We start from the raw sequence: 19,897 nt of genomic DNA, 5'->3' as shown, positions 1-19,897 counted from the left end.
TATTATGCTTTGTGGTTTGCTTTTGTCATTGTCTAATTATCCTTTTTTGTTTATGCTATGTTCAGTTCGTTCGCACTGTTTCTTATATATGCAAGGTGATCATAACCATTGATCTCAAGGTAATCCGTTTTGTGACCAGATGCTAAATTTGCATTTATACTGAATGAATGTTAAAGAGTGATTGATGAAAAATGAACGTAATAATTAGATAAGAGTCGATTCGACATGTGTTAGGACAGAGCTTCATGGAAAATTTCCCATAATTATGTCTGTGTTATCAAGAGATTTTCTGTATAGTCTATTTATAAATTGAGCACAGTGACAAGAAGACTCATATCGCAAGTTATTGGCAGTCTAGTGGAACAGACTGTTTGATTGACTTTTTCCAAGACCTAGGGAGTTGTTTCCTTATCGCGCCAAAATATTGCCTCAAAATATTGTGAGGCATAAAGTGTATCAAAGGAGCCTTCTTTTCTAAAAAAGAAAGATTTGGATTTTTGTCATGGAATCTTCAATTATGAAGATGCATTGATCTATCTTGTGCCGAAGTCCGTAGGATGATCATAACGATCTGGATGGTGTTGGTCTCATGTGCCGCTTTACAAGATCATTAGCAAGCAGGGGTGCTTCTCTGATATAAGCATCCGTTCTTGCATTGTTGATTCACCAAGACGGTTACATTCGATCAGGAATTCGGTTAAATTTTTCATTGACCAAAGTAGAGATAGGGTTGAGGTTCAAAAATTGTATAGTTGAGAAACAGAGCCTGACTGGCTTTCCGGAAACCGTTACGTCACAAGTGAAACAATCAAGATGTACAAAGGTAACTGTACGAAGGTTACAGTAAAAGGAACTTTGCCTACCTTTTCGTAGATAACACCACCTTGTTATCAGACTGTATTGAAATATAGTTTGTGAGAATTCCATCAAAGATCGATTTCTATTCAAGAGCGTCACTTATGTCAAGATAAGAATCGTGACTCTAAACGAAGAATATTTGTTTCAATGTTATCATTTGGCTAAAAAGGTTATAATGGAACTGATACGCTTTTAAATGTATTGCCTTTGCCTCTTTGACAACGGGATATTATTAACGGGAGAATGTGTTTGATATGAATGGCGTCCATTTGGAAGGAACAATTGTTAAGCTCGAAATTTGTTGGTAAATCAGAAGGACTTGATTATTTATCGACAGGAAGACGTTGTCCCTACACAGATGGCTTTTCGACTGATATTTACGTAACAGTTAGAAACATTCGCATAACCTTTTTAACAGAAGAGCCAGCAGGTTCAATTCATTGCAAAGAAAGACGGATATCAAGTAAACCAATTCTGCATATCAAGTGTTTTTACACGCAATACGGTGTTATGGAGTTCGTATCGTCGTGGTCGTGTTATTGAGTTCGTATCGTCGTGGTCGTGTTACAAAGCATGTCGCTAAACTGCATGTCACAAGGATCGAAGCGCCAAAGGACTAAGTATTGCCAGTCGAAGTAAGAATGGTAGTGTTTGCGTGTCTTTTTATCGTAGCTCCATTCTTAGGCCCTTTTGTTTCTTCCATAAAACTGCTTTATCAAGTAGGGCCTAACGAAGTGTTCCACTCCTGCATCCTCGATCGAATAAGCTTTAAAAATTGATGTAAATTGTAATTACGCACAGGAAATTCCGCATAATTTTTCCTTTTTATGTATCACAAATGTGCAGTAGTTTGTTAATCATATGACTTTTTTACGATTGCAATATTACACTCCTTTCAGCTGATTTCAAGCCGTCTCATTGGAAAGGAAGTGTTATAAGAGGACTTTCATTTGCAATGCTAATCGCAATGTGAATTAAAAAAAATTATGCTTTTGTTTCCATTCCAAGTAATCTATGATCTATATTGTTCTAATTCTAAACAATATTTGTGTAAGAAAATTTGTAAGAGTTATCTTACAACCTCACTTAATGGTAGATATTTAAACATTGATTACTGAATAGTTGAAGTGTATAAAAGCCTGGCAAGTTTTTAAGGTAGTTTTTGTAGTTGTCAAATATGAATTGTACCAAAAATAATAGCGGTTAAAGCAATTCTCAATTAGCTGCCATCTAAAAAGTTGTTTTTTCGGTCACTTAAAACAAATATATACAGAGACAGCTAAAAGCTTGGCTTAAAATTTGTGCCAAGCACAACGTGACATTAAAACAGGGTCTGCTTGATGTAATTTCTCTGTGGCATCATTTATTGACTTCCATCACCGTGTATTGACTATATCACTCATAACTTTCGAATTCTATATAGGGTCACAACCATAAGGTACCAAAATGCAGCTCCCCTTCATTTTGTTTTGCTTGCTTTTCCATTGGTTTGTTGTTTTTGTTTTTTAGTTTCTAATCGCTGTGCATTTTTCTGATTGGCCTATTTCGATCAACAAGTCTTTTACCCAATATGTTATAAAATGTTTGTTTTTTCAAAGCCATTTTCAAGTTCTGTACCGCCATAAACTGTTCAGTTTCAAGTTCTATACCGCCATAAACTGTTCATATATTTTAGTGCTACTTACAGAGTGAACTCAATGTGTTCATGTTTTCTTTCCTCTGTGAAATGGCACCATTAAGTATTTATTTATATCCCAGCAGTAGCCTTATATTTAGTTAAAAAACAGGCATATCAGTAAGGACACCTGTTATAAAATTGTCAAGTTTTGAATAAGTCTTTCTCTGTTTCAGGGTGTCAAAAATTCAAGAGGCAATCACAATGAGCGAATACGAACAGGTAGTTTGTTGTTGTTTTTGATTTTGTATTTTAAATGAAACCTCCCTGCATCATCACTTTATTATATATAGTTAAAAAGCAGTCTTCTAACGCGACAGCTAACAATAATATCAAAAATTTGCATTAAAAAACCAAGTTGTGTTTGTATTTCAAATTCATTAAAGTTTGTGAGATTTTAGTTCATTTTAATAAAACAATAATGGGTTTTTTAAATTATTGACTACCTCTTTAATTTTACCAAAGAGAAATTATATTGAATTTCCAGAGATTTTTCGATTCTTTTGTATTTTTGCTGAAGCATCATGGAAATAATCACTTAAAAAGCTGTTTAAGAGAAATTCACCTGTTTTTCAAAAGGAAATTATCCTGAGGAAATCAAGTTTTTGTTTTGAAATAATAGTGAAATGCAGTCTGTAATTTTTTATCTCAATTTTAATATCCCAGATGTTTTTGGGGATTGGAATTGCCTCATTCAAAAACTGAGTGTTCCATTTACTTTTTATTTCACCTTATTTTAGCCAGATTCTCGACAGGTTTATTTGCTATTTTTTGGCCATTAGAACTTTTGGTCTCAAATTTTATGTCATTTACCCGGACATTACCATCGCTTAATTCTTTATTAGCATTAGGAATCGCTTTCCATCTGCCCTGGCGTCTTCCAGGTTCTATTTTCACATGCAACGTCACTAAACCTGACTGAACTGACTGCAAAATCGTAATCCAGACCAATTCCATTTGTCTATATCATATTCTAAATGTGAATTAACGCCAGCATTTTGATAATATCCCCGTCTTTCAATGGCTTAAGTGTAATCTTCTCTTAGAAAGAATGGCGATCTCTTTTAAAGCAGCGTTTGTTTTGATGTGATTAAGATTCGGTTGTTTTTATGCTTTTTATAATATTGATTGTTGATTAGCTATTCGTGAGCGTTACTAGATGCATATGCCTGATTGCCTAGGCTTTAAGGCAGTGGCTGACTTGATTCCAGGATGTCGTCGTCACTGCTCTGTAGTTTAGGAATATATTTAACTCCTGGCTGAAATGTTCTATCTGACATGAATCGGCAAATTGCCGACGATTTTAGTTATTCAAATTTTGACGATACTTTCTCAGTATATTTTCTTTTTCTCTCCAAACAGATCGGTGCTGGTAAGTCATGGCTTTTTGCATTTCTTATTTTCAATGCATTTAAAATTGCGATCTTAGAACGCTAAGTGATGTCTGAAAAGGTGAGATAAGTGAAAATAAATTTAAATTTATGTAGCTACTGTCGTGATAGAGTCTGAAGTGACATTTTGTAAATATGTTCATCATCAAAGTATTAAAAGTTTGATAAATAGGTGAAGAAATAATGATTTTAATTAGTTTTAGCTTTTTATAAAAAATAGCATATATTTTTAAACTTGAGCCAACAATGAAGCTATAAATTTTGAGACAAGTACATGCATAAAATGAAACGTAATGATAGACTTTGCACTGTCTATGAGAACATCAAGCAGGGCTAGAACCTAGTTTCGAAATGCGTCTTCTTTCTTACAATTCAGTTCTTCGTTTTTTAATCTGGTATATTTTTACTCCTTTTGGCCTTGTATGTTGTTGCTAAAAAAAGAAACCTCCCTTTAAAATATATATAATTATAAAGCAGGTTTTTAAGCAGATAGCTAAAGATTTATGTTGAAAATTTGCATCAAAAATCTTTATGTGTTTGTATTTCAAATTCAATAACGTTTGCGAGATTTCTTGAAACTATTTCTTAATTTGAATTCAACAAAAATGCGCTTTTAAAATTATTGAATATCTTATTATTGAATAATTTTTCCAAACAGAAAGTATATGAAATAATTTTAGAAGTTTTAATTGCTTGTAAAGCATGGTATTTATTTTCAAATTGGAGCCAACAATGAAACTAAAAATTTCGAGACAATTATATTCATATAATGAAGCGTAGTGATAGACTTTGCACTGTCTATAAGAACATTAAGCAGGGCTAGAACCTAGTTTCGAAATGCGTCTTCCTTCTTGATATTCGGTTCTTCTTTTTTGTAAAGTTTCAAGGCTTATTTTACTCCAGTCATTTTTCATGCTGTTTTTTGAAGGCCTTGTATTTCGTTGCCTAAACAGAAATGTAGGTCTTGTGTAGATTGTTTCGCTATCCTAATCCGTAATTTCACATCCTCAATTTTATTCAAAGGAGGTTATCTTCGTCTCAATGCTTTGGCTTGACATATCGGTTTTTATGATTGCCATATTTCATTTTTCTTTGCGGTGGTTGCTATAATTATTCGAAGAGTGTTTCCTTCTGAACCTGTCTAATAGGATATTGCCCTTATTCCGACTTCTGTAAATCTACGAGATCTCGGTCGGCTTCCTTTATTGAATCCCCGAGCCACAAGACAAATGGCCGAAAGTACGCTAAACCTCTTCCCAGCCAGCACAGTTGGTTCATATTACAGGCTTTCAAAAAATTGTCTTTTTTGGTTAAGAAAATATTTCCTACCAGGACATCATAAGCGGTATATTAGTTGTCTTTTGTCAGAGGGCTTAGGACAGGTGACCTTAGTCAGATGGAAGGAATTCAGGAAAGATTTGCATGCTTCGTGTTTTTCTTGGATTGGGATACTGCAAAGTTTTTTAAGGTATGTCGAGTAACGAAACATTGAACGATCCTTGTTGATTTACAAAAGAATATACTTCAATCAGTGCCTATTTCAAGGGTTATGGAATCAACAATTTTTTCACCATATAGCTAATCAACTGCTTTAAAACTGTAGTTAATCGTTATTACAATTTTTCGATGTAAGTTTCTATGCTTACCATGAGGTATCCTTGCTCCAGTTATCTGGGCTGTCTGGGCTTTTGCAGCAGCATTGTTACAGCTGTTGTTTTCTGAGTTAACTTCCGGGTCTCGCTGACTTTATCTTGATGAAATAGATTTCTCTATAATTCTTCGATTTCCTTTGCTTTGACGAAGTTTTTCTATTATGTCTGCATGTTAGAATTTTGTAGCTTTTGTTTAAGGCTGTGGATATATATGTTGTGGGATTCATATCTTGTATTTGTGTTACGGAAGAAAGCTGTTTTTCCAGGCAACATGTATTGCTTTCTGTTTTGTCTATTTCTATCCGCACATTCTAAGATCTATTCAAATGTCTTGTAGAACAGACTGCAGCTTTGTCTGAATTTCTTTAAACTTTTGTGGTTTACGTTTAAAGCTTATTTTTATGCAGAAAATGACACCACCTTAGTGCGTTAAATTGAACTTATGTTTTGGTCATCCCTTCGACATTGTATTTCCAAAGACTCAAGTTTCCGGATACTTCTAAAATGAGCTGTTGGAATTTACTAAAGATTTATTTTCTCTCCTTTCAGCTGCTATAGATGAACGACTTCAGTTTGCAAAGTTTGCACTAGAGCAGCGAAGGTGGAAGTCAGAAGAACAATCGTAAGATTTTTTACTTTTTTATTCCCAATTTTGGAAAAATCCACATATACTGAAAGTGAAACAATCCGCAAATCTGCAAGCCACATTGTGGGTTTTCGATCAAAGACACTTTGAACCTTTGATAAGACTTGTCTTGCCTCTTGCCATTCTCTTTTGTCGAGAAAGCCCTCTTTTCTGTTAATGCACTTTTAGAAATAGCTTGGGTATTGAATGTCATTTATAGTGAGGGTAAATTGTTAAATTTTTCTTGGCCGCTTGAAAACCAAAGTGGTTTGGCTTTATTGCTTGCATACTGCAAGTTCAATTTTCTAGATAATGTAATTTCTCTAAATAGCAACAGGACAAAAATGGTAGGCTTCTGGCAAACATGCAGTATTGAACGAAAGATATCGGAAGGATGTTTTTCATCAATCTCATTTTTGAAGGGGTTTGTTAGAGAGAAACCTCAAAAGGGAGGAGGTTTGAGAATAAGCATTTTTAAGAGAAATGAAAGAAAACTTATATTCCAGAAACAATAGTATTCGAAAAAATTAACAGTGGGAAATCAATAGTATTCCAGAAAACTTGGCGGTTACCCGATCAACATCCGAAAAGGCCTTAAAACAATAAACAATTGAGTGCCACACCAATTTCTGCCTTTTTCCATTTTTTTCTAAGGTAGTTTCGAGCTAAAGGGAGAGAAAGGTAGTTTCTGGAGAAAAGATAAACTTGTATTTTCTGGACTCTGGGGATCTAATTTGCAATAGTATTCCTTGAATTTGAAATGTGCCTTGAGTTGTGCTAAATCCTTACCATAGGGTCACTTTTTTCAGCAGGAAAGGGCATTGGTCATTAATCTTTGCTTAAAAGATAAGAAGCGATATTTCTTTGTTAAGGTTAATTAATATTTAAGGCTTATCGGTTTATATGTTACAGCATTACAATTACAGCCTTTCATGTTAAAAATTACAGAATAGTCCCTCCTATTTAAACAGCCCTAATTTATGTATTGTTATTGCTCATTCCTTAAAACAAGTAAAACTCTTTTGACATAGGAAACTGGCCATATTTATCCATATACCTCGATCTACAGAAGCGGATGCTGAAGTCCTCTTTAAGCTATCAGATTCTGTCTTAGCTACTGATTATGGCCAGTGAATCATATGCGATTTTTATATGCTCTTAGCACCTCTATATATTCTGGAAAGCTTTGATTTCTCTCATGAGAAGTATTATGTTCTTTGAGAGTAAATGTGCTGATTTTTTAAAATTCATCACCTTCTTTGATTAAATTGGTATTTTTTGATGCTCCGATAAAGCCATGAATAAGACTACATATTAAAGATAAACCAGATTCATATATATGCTTGTTTCGGTTGCAGGAAAGTGCCTCCAGTTGGAATTGATTCCTTTGAAGACGGTGAGTTACAAGGAAGAAATTTTTTATCTAACAATAATTTCATGTCATTCTTTAATGCAAATTAAAACTTGTCAGCTGACTATTATTTTTAAATGCTTCAGAAACATGCATACAAGATTTTCGAGATTCGAGTGGAATACATGAAATAGAGCATTGAAGTTAGATTTTACACTAGTATTTTTCGAGGTGTTGGATAATATAGCAGAAAATGATAATCATAATGAAATAGCAAACCTTATTATTTTAATAAAACAACCTAAATGATAATGGTAATAGAAAAGTAAACTTTTAAACATCGTATTCTGAAAAATTTCATCCCTAACATAACATCTACTCACTTCCCTAACATAAACTCCCAAAGATGAATACAAATATAATACAAAAATACAAAAGTGTGACAAAATTACAGCTGCTATGACGACTTTTTCCGTGCCAACTTTCTTATTGTTGAAGTTTTGCTGCAGAATTCCGAAAGCTATTTCCAAAATAATGACTCTTGTTGCATTTTGATTATAAACAGTTGTTTATGGCTACTTAATTTGTAACCGTAATTATTCCATTAATCCTCTCTCGAGATTGCCCCCTCTCATTAAGCCTCCTTTAGCATCGACCCCTTGCATTTTTGTTCAATGGTTTCAAGGCCGAGATTGCCCATTACCGAGTTACAATGAAACTCTCACTTATTCAAGGCGTATAATTTTACAGTAAATGACCACCTTCCTAGAATTAGTGTTTAATAAAAAAACATGCTAGGTATGGGTAGGTCTTAAGGACACGGGGCAAGCATACAAACAGTATTTTCTTTATGTTATCACTTTCAGTTGATCATTCGGTACATTGCGGTGTTCCTATTTTCGTTTTTATCTTACACATGCTATGTACACTATTTATAACTGATAGAGTTAATCTTTCTATAACAGGGAACTTCGCGTAAGTTGAATTAGTCAGGAAAAGCAATTTGTTGTATGCATAAATCCGAAAGGTCGAATTTACACATAAAAGAACAATTGACTCTCATTTTACGACGTCGTAATTGGTTTTTCAACTTGTGCGAAGTCATCTGTGGGTGTTATGATTACGTGCACTTATAGAAACTTATTCTATCATGTACAAGCTCTGACGTCAATGCAAATACGAAGCATTTCATCATTCAATGCAATTTTTCTCGATTTACAGAAGAGGATTTCAAAAAGATAATGAATGAAAACACGCCATCAGCTGTTGATCCCAGACTCCAAGCTCTGAAGGTGTGTTCCTATATCCTCCTAGATTGCTTTAATTATTGTATCTTGCTATATAATATAGTTTATTGATACACCTGAACGATTTGAAAAAGCCTTTTTACTTATAATGCTCAAAAGAGCTAAAAAAGCGAAAGCATCACACATGATACAAATAGGCTTCCACTTTTTGGTGCGATTTTGAAAGAATTTTTTATAAAATGTTCTTTGTGTCACCGGAGCATTGTTTTAAAGAGTGATGCAGTAGTGATAACTTGTAACTTATATATGTAACATATATACTTAAGATATATATGTAACTTCCTTTGCTAAACTACATTGATAATGAACTTCTAGATCAAGAAATCGTAGTTGAGTTGATAAACCTGCCCAAACAACCACCCCTTTAAACGACCACTTGTTTCAAATTACAATTTCTGGTTCCCCGATGTATAAAGATTTTTGGCATAAAGTTACCTTTTATTTCTTTATTAATTTTTTTGCTTTGATTTCTATTTTTTTCCGAAACAATACCATTGCAACTATTAAAGTAGAACACAAATCATTCCTGCCGAGTAACTGATCCTTCAGCCAACAAATAACTAAACCCCATTATAACCAACATAACTAAACTATTAATGAATTATTTGAATTTGAAAATTTATAACACGGAAATGCATTTGGCTTGCCCAAGCACATTTTTATTATGCTCATGCATATTTTTATAAAACCGAGAGCTGTCCAAAGGAAAACATCGACAATTTATTTCAAACCGTCACGCGTTATAAAAAGACTGATATTATTGATTTAAAAAATCATAGAAGTTTTACATCGACTATCGATGGTTTTGCATTTCATAAAATTGTTTGTGCTGACAGTGCGTAAAGTAGAGGGTCCCTAAAGCCCATTTTTGAGAGGTCCCTTAAGCCCGTTTTGTTCAATACGTTTATCTGATATAGAAAACACCTTCAAAACAAGTTCTGCTGAAATTGGTCACAGATTAATAGTATTTTCCTCTACTAGCATGTTAAAAAGTGTCCTGTATATCGTGTTCTAGGATGTATATTTATCTTTTTCCCGTTGTGTTTGTATTTCTGAGGTTTCGGTTAAAAACATTTAGGAATCCGATACTTTTCTATTCTTGTAACCAGCAGAGTGACACATATACGTGTTTAGCTACCATTTACGTCCATGGTAAAGTTTAATATTCAAAAAGCGTTTATGAGGCCTAAAACTTCTCAAAACGACGACACATGCTTTGGTTGTATTGTAAACATGCTTAAAAAGGAACCACTACTGTATAACGACCAATCCTTACTACACCTGAAAGTGATTGTTGCAGACAGGTTTAATGTAGTTCTCACAATGATGAATTGACACTTAAGTTAAATAGGTAAAATAAAAAACAAATATGTGCTTTCAAAAAGCTTCAAGGATGCCTAAGCTTAGAAAGTTTCCGTTTCATTTCTATATACTACGCATTATTTGCATGAAAATAGATAGCTCCGCTTGGAAACAAATGTTAATTGTAATTTTGTGTCAGTTTAGCCGCATAGATTTGTAATATTTTCTCCTTTTATTGAAATGGTGAGTACCGAACCCCCTTTCTAGAATGAGCCTCGTTATAAGGATATTGGAAGGGGAATAGAAAACACTTATACCAAAAAGTACAGTAATAAGGGGCTTGTATTCCCTGTAACGTTATTTAGAAAAACAAACGTACCTGAATATATTGTTATCATTCTCTTGGCATCAATAACAAATAAACAGTATCGATAATCTATACAGTAACATCATTTTTGGTAAAAGATTTGCTGCGCTTTACATGAGGTTTGCAAGCCCAGCACGACTGTGAGATCAATGAAATTGCAAAAAGATCGTTTTTTATATCTGATGTCCTAATCAGATGGCTAGGCGGGTTAATTAGCAACAAAAACGTAATTTAAAAAAATGTAAATTTAAAAATTATAATGTTTATGTAGGTGATATAGGCTTTCATTCTTTCGAAGAAAAAATTTGAATTTCGTAGGGATTTCCTTAATTTAGTTGTTAGAATAAATTGCATTTTTCATAGGACTTTTTCTTGGCGTCTGCCTGCTACTCAAAAATATATTTTTAAACCTGTACTCATTGATCCACTAAATTCTTACCTCTCCTTTCCTATCAGGCAACAATTTTGTCATTCACAGGGTAAATGTACATTGAGTAAGAGACTACTTTGCATCGGTATTTTTTGTGAAAAATGGAAATTCAGATAAGAATCGAATAGCATTCAAAAGATGTAGATTTTTCCACATAAGACACACCCAAGCGACTTGCTTTGAGCAAACTGGCATGGACATTTCATTCCTCCTAAGCAATTATATTTATGAATTAAAGGAAGAATTGTGCTTTCATTGACATTTTGTCAGCACACGTGCTTTACGTCAGTAGCAGGGAAATTGAACATGCTGATGTGGATAATTCAATCTTTTGGCCAAGACGTAGAAATCTTTATCATCTGGTCAGGTTATCCGTTCTGGGATTAAAGATTTTCTTTAGTTCCTCCTTGTGGGTTTTGCTTCCTGTACACATGTCACGATTTTTTCAAGTAGTATAGGAACGATTCTGAGCTTGCAACTGACAAATTACGCTGCCTGCTGTTCTAGGCCCATCGCGAATTGTCTCCTAAAGCAATGCGATTGCGGTTGAATCTTCAATTGTGAAACATTCCGTGCAAATTCTCAGTTTTTTAAAAAGCACGGAATTGAGTGCTCACGTGCAGCTATGTCCTCTTCTACTGTGTTTTGGTTGTAAATAAGATGGGTTTGATGGAAACTTAGTGTGGTACCCATTTCTGCCCATGCTTCAGTTTTGGTGTGTTTTGCAGTTTGTTTTCCTGTCAGGTATGTTAATAGAACAAAGATTATTTTTCCTGTCTTTTTTTCCTGTTTTATCATTACATTTTACGTCATATTGCCAGTCTAGAATACAAAGCGTAATAGTATGGAGAGTTTGGGTATATTCAAAAATCAGTGGTACATAAATCGGTGTTATAGAAAAAAATGATTGGAAGTACAACCAGACCTTTTTTAAGCAAGGAGGATTTTAAGCAAGGGTAGGATAACAATTTAGTCACATGTGTAACATTTTGTTTCCTTTCAACGGTTTGTTGGCTGTCCCTAGTATTTTTGTACGGCCTCACTTGGTTCAGATCATGAAGTTAGTTTTTCCTTGTTTTATAAACATAGCCTGAAATACACAGTCTTATTCATTGAAGACATAAAAAAGAAAAATTTAAAAAACTGCATGCTACCATATTGCCCACAGATGCTTCGTGTTTTTATGGTTTTTATGAGAGCGCAATTGTGATGTTAGTTCTTAGCAAGAATGATCACTTCCTCGTTATATCCCGTACAGGTCTGCAAAAGTTGTAGTACCGAGTTGAATTTTTTCCTAATCAAAAGCTCTTTTTATCTTTTTCTATAAAGTATCTTGGGAGGCAACAATCTATCCGTATTATCGATTTGTTTGTATGTTATTACAATGTCAAGAATATCTTTGCTTCGAAATCAAGTAGATATCTATGCTTCGAGTCAACGTTTTGTGCCTTGAATATGGTCTCTGAAAGCTGCTCTTCCTTAGCTTCCTAGCTTTTGGCTGCTTAATTAGTGACTTCATGGCTAACTACGGGGGAGTAGTTTCTGTGATAACGCAAAGTTACTTAAACTGCAGCAAACATCTAGTCTGCTGCTATTCGCTAACATTTTTCGCCTGATATCTAATTTGAGAAAGAGTATAGTGTTCTTTGTTTTTTCCTCTGGTAATTCGTATGCAAGTTGTCTTTTGCAAGTTTTTCGTGATGCCACGGAGTAGTCATAGTATTTTGCACCCAGTGGCATCGTCCTTGTAGTGTCGTTAAGTATTTTGTAGATGGTGTAATTAGTAAATTTGTATTGTAAATTCTTATTAGAATGTATAAAATAAATTAGTTTCTACCAAGATCTGGATTCCGTATCTTAAAATGTTTTTTTCATTGAAACTTTATGCCATGTTTTGTAATGTCATTATCATAGTAAGTTACCCTGCTTTGAGCCTGTAACCTTTTCCACGACTTTTTGTCATTGTGTTCAGATGTTCGGAGCACCAAAAGCCTTTATCTCATTCTCTTCTAAGCAATGGGGTTTAGTTATTTGTTGGCTGAAGGATCAGTTACTCGGCAGGAATGATTTGTGTTCTACTTTTCCTCAATCTCTCATGAGCTTTTGCTTGAAATGGCTTAGAGTGTTGACTCTAGATAACATCCATTAACAAACGAGCGGCACTCTCATTTTCCTCCGTTAATCAGTATTAAGAATGTAGTTGGTTCTTAGGTGAACCAGTAAATGGTCATCTTGTCTAGTGAAGTGGTATTGGAATAGTTGTGGGAGACTATAGGGCAGCTGTGTATTTGACGCCTGATAAAGTTTCGTATATTTGAGGTAAAGGAAGCTTCTAGAAATCGTCTTTGCTGCACCGGCAGAATACCGCTCTCAAAGATCTTGCCTTTTTTCTCATCATTTGGTTTTGATGCATAAGCGAATATAGTAATTGGTTTAAATCTACTTATCCTCTGATCCGCCTCGTCATGCAAGCATCTTGCGTAAAAGGCCTTTGTTTATCTGTTGACGTAACTCTAGGCAAGATATTTTCTTTTTTGTGGCTTTTGCCGATATTTCCCCGTATAAATATTTATTGGTGCTTTGTGTTACCCCTCTTTGAACACGTTAACTTTTAGGAGAAGCTGAAAGAAAGAATTGACTTGCTACAGCAGCTAACGCAGCAAGAGAAGCTCTTCCTTGGTGCCGAGCAAGAAGAAGGTATGACTTTTAGCCTTTATGCTGTATGGGCCCCGTCGCTATGTTTTGAAAAAGGAGTAAGGCCCAAATTGTCCCGTGCTCAGGCCATGCAAGGACTGTGAATGATGCAAGTTCAAATAGCAGACCTACTTTCTACATTTTGCTTTTTTTCTTGATCAACCTTTTTTTCTTGAAGAGATAGGCCTTATACGTACATGCTCATCTATTAATTCAACAGTTTTGGATCATTTTCTTTACAATGCGAACTGTCCGTAATACAGACGTGTGCCTTGAAGTCTCCCTTATAATGTTTCTTAAGATAAGCAGTTATATGCAGTGGGCTTAGGATGCTTTTAAACCCGTGAATTCGGAAATGTATCAATATTGAGTTGTACCAGGAGACACTTTGCTAAATAGGAGAGACTTTTTCAGGAAAAACCTATTAGCTAAACAGTCTAACTATTAGAAGTACTTTTTAAAAGTCAAGTCATTTTTGTTTAGTTAGCTTGCTTTGTTTAAAATCACAAGAATCGGGTGATATTTTGTAAGGGCATATAGCTACACATATTTGCTGGGAGATTTTCCATTCACTGAAAGGGGTATTTGATATATAAAAGAAATTTACAAAAATGTTTCAAATTTGACTGTCTTATAGCAAGGGTAAGGATTCACAACGTTGTGAATAACCGATTGCTTGCATCATTAGCCATTTATTTTTTGCTTGTATTTTTTTGGTCGCGCATCTTTCAAGTCTAGTCTGTTGGAAATAATGAATCTCGAGAAATTTATATTTTCCGGACCTCTTTTTTATTTAATAATGATTTCAATTTTTGGTTTCATGTAATTTTAAAATTCCATTACATACAATACAAAAGAAAAATGGAAATTAATTAGACATGTTAATAAATACAAAATACAAAATAAATACATACAAAAAATACAAAAGACAATTAATTATACTATGCGGAACTAATAACCTAATACAAGACAAAGTCGACAGAAAGAAAAAAGATTCAAAAATTTACATATAAAGAGTTTTTTCTGAGGCTGAGCGGGGATCTTTTTATGATATGTACTAATTTTCAAAGGATATAGTCTTAACGACATCGATGGAATATTATTCGAGCTCTGTGCTCCAAACTAACGATTTAGAAAAAAGTCATTATTGGTCGCTTGCTATGTACGATATAGATGAACAGATCCAACTAATTCATATCAGAAATGAAAGCAAAAAGGAAACATTTTATTGACAAAATCGTAAACAAAAGGTAATTATTTTGTCCGAAAAGGCCATGCATTTTTAAAACCTTCAAGTCAGAGAAGATTGGAGTAAAGAAGTGAAATAGCCTTAATTTATGTTTACAGTAACACAAAAACAGGACTGATATATGCTTCATAGGTTAGACCTGATACTACGATACCAAACTGTAGGAAAGGTGAGAAAAGTAGTTATGAAGAAAAATAAAAACACTAATAGGTAAAAATTGCCTTATTTTGAAGAGCATGCCACAAGTTCTAGCTATTTTTAGTGAAGTTCCATCAAGTGATTTTTCCATGAGAGATTCCTAAAAAAAGCGCACCAAGTAATTTCACCAAGAAATTTGACATAATATTCCAATTTTGATGCTAACTGACACAGGGCAAGAATGATGTGGTGACTTGAAGATAGTCAGCCGTTGTTAACAGTCTCATAAAGCCCCATATGCAAATGGACTACGCGAATTGTTATTTATTGAGATTTTCCAGGGAATCAGTTGCCTCCTCTTGGTCAGCCTGCTCAGCAATGTTAAAGATTAGAGACAGCTAAAATTGTTTAAGATTGGGCAATTATTCGAATCGTGAGAAAACACAATGATCAGCGTTAAAATGTAATCTTGTGGGAAACTGCGATATTTTTCATACCCCCAATGCCAGGAATGTTGTATTTAGGTTCAGCTCCAGTTTCTTTCCTATTCTTTAGCAACGAGAGCTACAAAACTGGCTGATTTCAATCTTTTATTTTCTTACAGAAACTAGTGAAATTTGTGATAATAGTTTAACTGGGACAACTGCTAAGGACTATTATCTAGTGCCAGGAAGAAGGGACACATTCGTTTGCAAGGGTACCAAAATGACGTTATTTGGTCAGATGTCGAACAAAAGATGGAGATGTTGGATTGAAATTGATAATTTGGTATCATCAATGAATAGTCTACTGCCTAACGCAGAAGCAAGTAGTGACAAAAACAATAATGGCGAAACGCTGTTTGATAAGAATAAGAAATACCTTTCTAATCTTACCAAGGAAGACTTTGAAAACAGAGGCTATCCAATGATAGGCTCTGTGCCTACAAGCCTTGTCGAAGAACTGCAGAACTTTACGTCCTCTAACTGCAACGAGACCAATTCTGAAGAAATAAAAACTGCTGAGGAGGAAAAGGATGCATCGGAGAAAAAGGATGCATCGGATGAAAATGGTCGAGAGTTTGTAAAAGAAACTCCACCCACTTCACCGGTATTGCAAATGAAGGACACGAGTACTGAGGAAGAGAAATCGCCCGCGCCCTATTCCTCTCATGCACGCAGAACCCCGCGGAAAACAAACTCCCAGTTGAGCTTTGATGCGGTCTTTTTTGGTGGGGATGCCCTGTCTAAGTCGCCTGCAAAGGAAAATGGTTCCAATTCACCTCGTGCTTTATCAGGGAACTTTGGGAATTTTCGCGAGTCGTTATTTTATCAGAGAGAAAACCATGACACGGGTGCGATCTTGCCGAGCTCTAATCGTACAGTGGCTGAAAACAGGCGCTCTAATTTAGTAGCCAGCTACTCTTTGCCCGGCGATAGAGAAGACTCTCCAGCTTCTTCTGCCAATAACAGTCCAGTAATGCCTGTGAAACTGAGAGACGGGGGATTTGTGATCAAAAAGAAGTTGAGGCAGAAGGGAATCAGCATAATTGTTGGTTCTTCAAGTTCTGAAGGTTTGTTGTTTTTATCCTAATTATGAGCGTAGTTAGTTTTTTGTGGCTTGCGAAATTTTATTTTTCTTCTTAAAAGTGCTTTTTGATCTAAGGTTTTGTTAAAATGCTGGAACCTAGAAATTCTATGGTGTGAAAAAGATATGTATCTTCACAGCGTTTTGGTATTTTTTTCTTATATTATAAATGTTTTTGTATAATATAATCTATAAGAAGAATATTGCCATTGCAAAATGTCATCTATGATACTTTAGATTGGATAAAATAGTTTTGGAATAGAATGGGTTAAAGGGAAATTTATTCAGATTTTTAATAACATATCCCTTATAGCTCTCCTTTCTCCAATAAGTGCTTACAGTAGGACAGGCAATCGAGATTTGCCCTTCACTTGAGAACATCACAAACTTGAAGGAAGTTTTATTTTCTATTGCGTATGAGTTCTATCTACGAAGAAATGAGATTAAGCTGGGGTAAGCTGGGCCGAGCCCAAAAAGCGATTGCAAATTTGGGTATTTTTTGATACACCAGCTGATAGCATATTTGGTCAAATCAGCAATTTACATTAAATACCATAAATCCTCGAATAAGCTCCTTGGGGCTTATTTGCAAAAATTAATTTTTGGTTGGGGGCTTATTCGGGGGGGGGGGACTCATTTCAAAGTGCAAGAGCCATGACAAAGTGCAAGAAAATGGTGGAAATTCTTGTTGACCAATTGAATTGAAAAAAATAAACGTGAGCAGTTTGAGTTTCTAATTACAACAACTGATATCATTAAAAGAGTTACAAAGTGCTGTGTGAAGATCTAATAAATATTATAATTTTTTATCATCATAAAAGTTGCTTTTTTGCTTTTTGGTGTCAAAGAAAGTAATACTGTCCTGTGGGGGCTTTCTTGAAATAAGATATTATTCTGCTGTGGGGCTTATTTGCAAAAATGATTTTTAGGTGGTGGCTTATTTGAGGGGGGGCTTATTCGAGCGTGGGGGCTTATTCGAAGATTTACGGTAGTGCATCACCCTTTTATTCGAACATTTTGTAATGCGAGCAATTCAAGAATTATTTATTTTCGCTTACTAACAAACCAACAAATCGGATTAAAGGGTTATATATGTTTGAAGGCTTTTTGACCATCAATTGCATCGTGGGAACTTTTAACAAGAAACTAGTGAAATTATCCACAAGTCCGAAAATTTCCCCCGCCCTATTTGTCCCACGATTCCCAACAAGAAAGTGCCTTTTTGCCCAAACTTGTTTTAAAATTGGATTAAATGATCTGTTTACCGTTCGTTTGTGTTGTTTTGACTGTGCACATTATAAATTGTTTGCTACAAACGTAAATGCAGCAGCACTCATTAAGATCAATGATGCACTTTCTCCCTTATTTACGCTCTTGCTTTTGCTCTCAACTGCGTCACAGCAACTAAAGGCCCTTTTCAATTAAATCTATAGCAGTAAAAAATCCTTGAAAGATCCCCTTCACTGTTTGGCGTTTTATCTATCGAATACCTTAGTTCAGTTTCGTGAAAACGAAGACTGCGTGGAAATTATGTTCTTATCACCTTAGATTACGATGTTTTGTGTCTTTGATGTAAAAGAAAACAACAACACCAATTGTTTACTTTTGCCTTTAAAACAGGCAACAACTTTTCAATCCTTCTTTACTGTTAGGATTGAAAATTGTGTCAATTGTTTATTTTTTAAGCAAATATCAACTTTGCAGGAACCAAATTTTTTTTGTATGCATGGTTATCTATTACAAAACAAGTATAACCGTAAGATTTCAATCGGATTTTCTCTATTCTGAGTTATGATTTTAGCTTTCTAATTTCAAAACAAGATAAGTAAGAAAGGGAAATTGACCTTGATAATGACTCCTTTTGCAACCACTTGTAAACTAGCTTCCTATATTTAGAATGAATTTTACTTTCCTTTAGGAGTTTGACTTACCGGGCGTTTTAAGTTACCGGACGTTATATTTTACCGGACGTTGTAACGTTACCGGATGTTGTCAAGTTATTTGACGTTGTGACGATCGCAATCGATCCCTTATTTAATTCTGGAAGGGTTGTTTTTAGAGAATATGACTTTTTAGATACATATCAAAGATTTTATTGCTAGAGATTTATAATTCTTTACACTTCTACAATTTTTTTGCCGCTGGCTATCGACTTTGAAGTTTAAAGAAGGCCCATTTCAATTTTCGGGTTAACAGAAGGGGGCTCCATAAAAAATGGTTTAAAGAAAGGGGGCTTTAAAGGTATTATAGCTAAATTTCAAGCAATCCCTTTTCTTTTCCATATCTAGCAGCATTGTCTATGTTTAAATGCTCTGCTACTTCTAGACTTGCTTTATGCATCCCTTTTCACTGAAGAATTTCAAGAAGGAGAAACAATATGTATGAAATGGTCAATTTTGATAAAAAGGAGCATTATATCTGTTTTTCATGAGGGTACAGGAATTGATACTAGCTTAGCTATCCTTAAAGCACTATTCCTGGGCTTTCTTTCGCTATAGGTACAATATATAACCCTCCCTTGCTTCATACTTCAAGACACACTTCAAGTGAAGCCGTGACATTTTCTGTTCTACCCACCATAGGCCCTTTGGAGCTTTCTAAAGAGCAGGGTTTTTTAAGCTATTTATGTTGGAATTAGCAAAATAAATCTCTCTTTCCGCCGTTTTCCGCGCCCATTTTCTGCACCGAGTCATTCGCTAGGCGGAAGCATTTGATTTCAGAAATGCAACTTCTATCGGCCATTGAATCAGGTCGTTTTCCAAGAAGCAATTACCCTAGCAGCAACATGATAACAGCGGGAATAATTGTTTTAACTCTAATACTTCTTTTGCTACTGTAGCCGGATAAAGAAACCATTTTGAAGTAAAGTAGGGTATGTTTATCATGTAACTGTACGGTATGCCCGGGAAGTCAGGGCTGCCGAGCGGGAGCAATGGGGCTAATTTTCTCAGGGCCCACGACGTCAAGGAGGCCTTAGAAAGTAATGAATTCCATTTTAAAATGGAATTTATTTAAAGTAATAAAATAATACCAAAAAATAGTAAAACATTTTCGTCTCGCCTTTTGGTTTTGCCCTAGGGTCTCCAAAACCTCTCGGCGGCCCTGCAGGAAGTTAGGGCTCCATTACCTTTGACGTCACAATTCTCCCTTCGTAGAAGCGCCCATCGACGAAAAGCGCTTGTGCCGTGTATGATTTGGTACAGCCTTGTGTCATTGTCCTTTTTTGTTTTGTAGAAGAAAGTAGTGAAGAAGAAGCCCAAGGAGACGACGAAAGTAAGCTAACACAATCTGA

At 35.0% G+C, this 19,897-nt stretch overlaps 1 protein-coding gene across 1 annotated transcript in view; it reads left to right on the top strand.

The window, feature by feature from the left end:
• Positions 1 to 19,897, top strand: part of LOC135681222 (uncharacterized) — a 46,060-nt gene that overhangs the window by 5,847 nt on the left and 20,316 nt on the right. Inside the window, exons 9-16 of the mRNA XM_065195560.2 lie at positions 2,710 to 2,755; positions 3,896 to 3,905; positions 6,126 to 6,198; positions 7,560 to 7,597; positions 8,774 to 8,844; positions 13,574 to 13,655; positions 15,644 to 16,591; positions 19,840 to 19,878. Of these exons, the coding sequence (XP_065051632.2) occupies positions 2,710 to 2,755; positions 3,896 to 3,905; positions 6,126 to 6,198; positions 7,560 to 7,597; positions 8,774 to 8,844; positions 13,574 to 13,655; positions 15,644 to 16,591; positions 19,840 to 19,878 (1,307 nt within the window). The remainder of the gene's footprint in view (positions 1 to 2,709; positions 2,756 to 3,895; positions 3,906 to 6,125; positions 6,199 to 7,559; positions 7,598 to 8,773; positions 8,845 to 13,573; positions 13,656 to 15,643; positions 16,592 to 19,839; positions 19,879 to 19,897) is intronic.

This window comes from Rhopilema esculentum, chromosome 12, assembly GCF_057945365.1.
Source record: "Rhopilema esculentum isolate cy_ngs chromosome 12, ASM5794536v1, whole genome shotgun sequence".
In the NCBI taxonomy this organism is placed as follows: Eukaryota; Metazoa; Cnidaria; class Scyphozoa; order Rhizostomeae; family Rhizostomatidae; genus Rhopilema; species Rhopilema esculentum.
The sequence above is the reverse complement of the archived record's forward strand: the minus strand, read 5'-3'. Positions and strand labels throughout refer to the sequence as shown.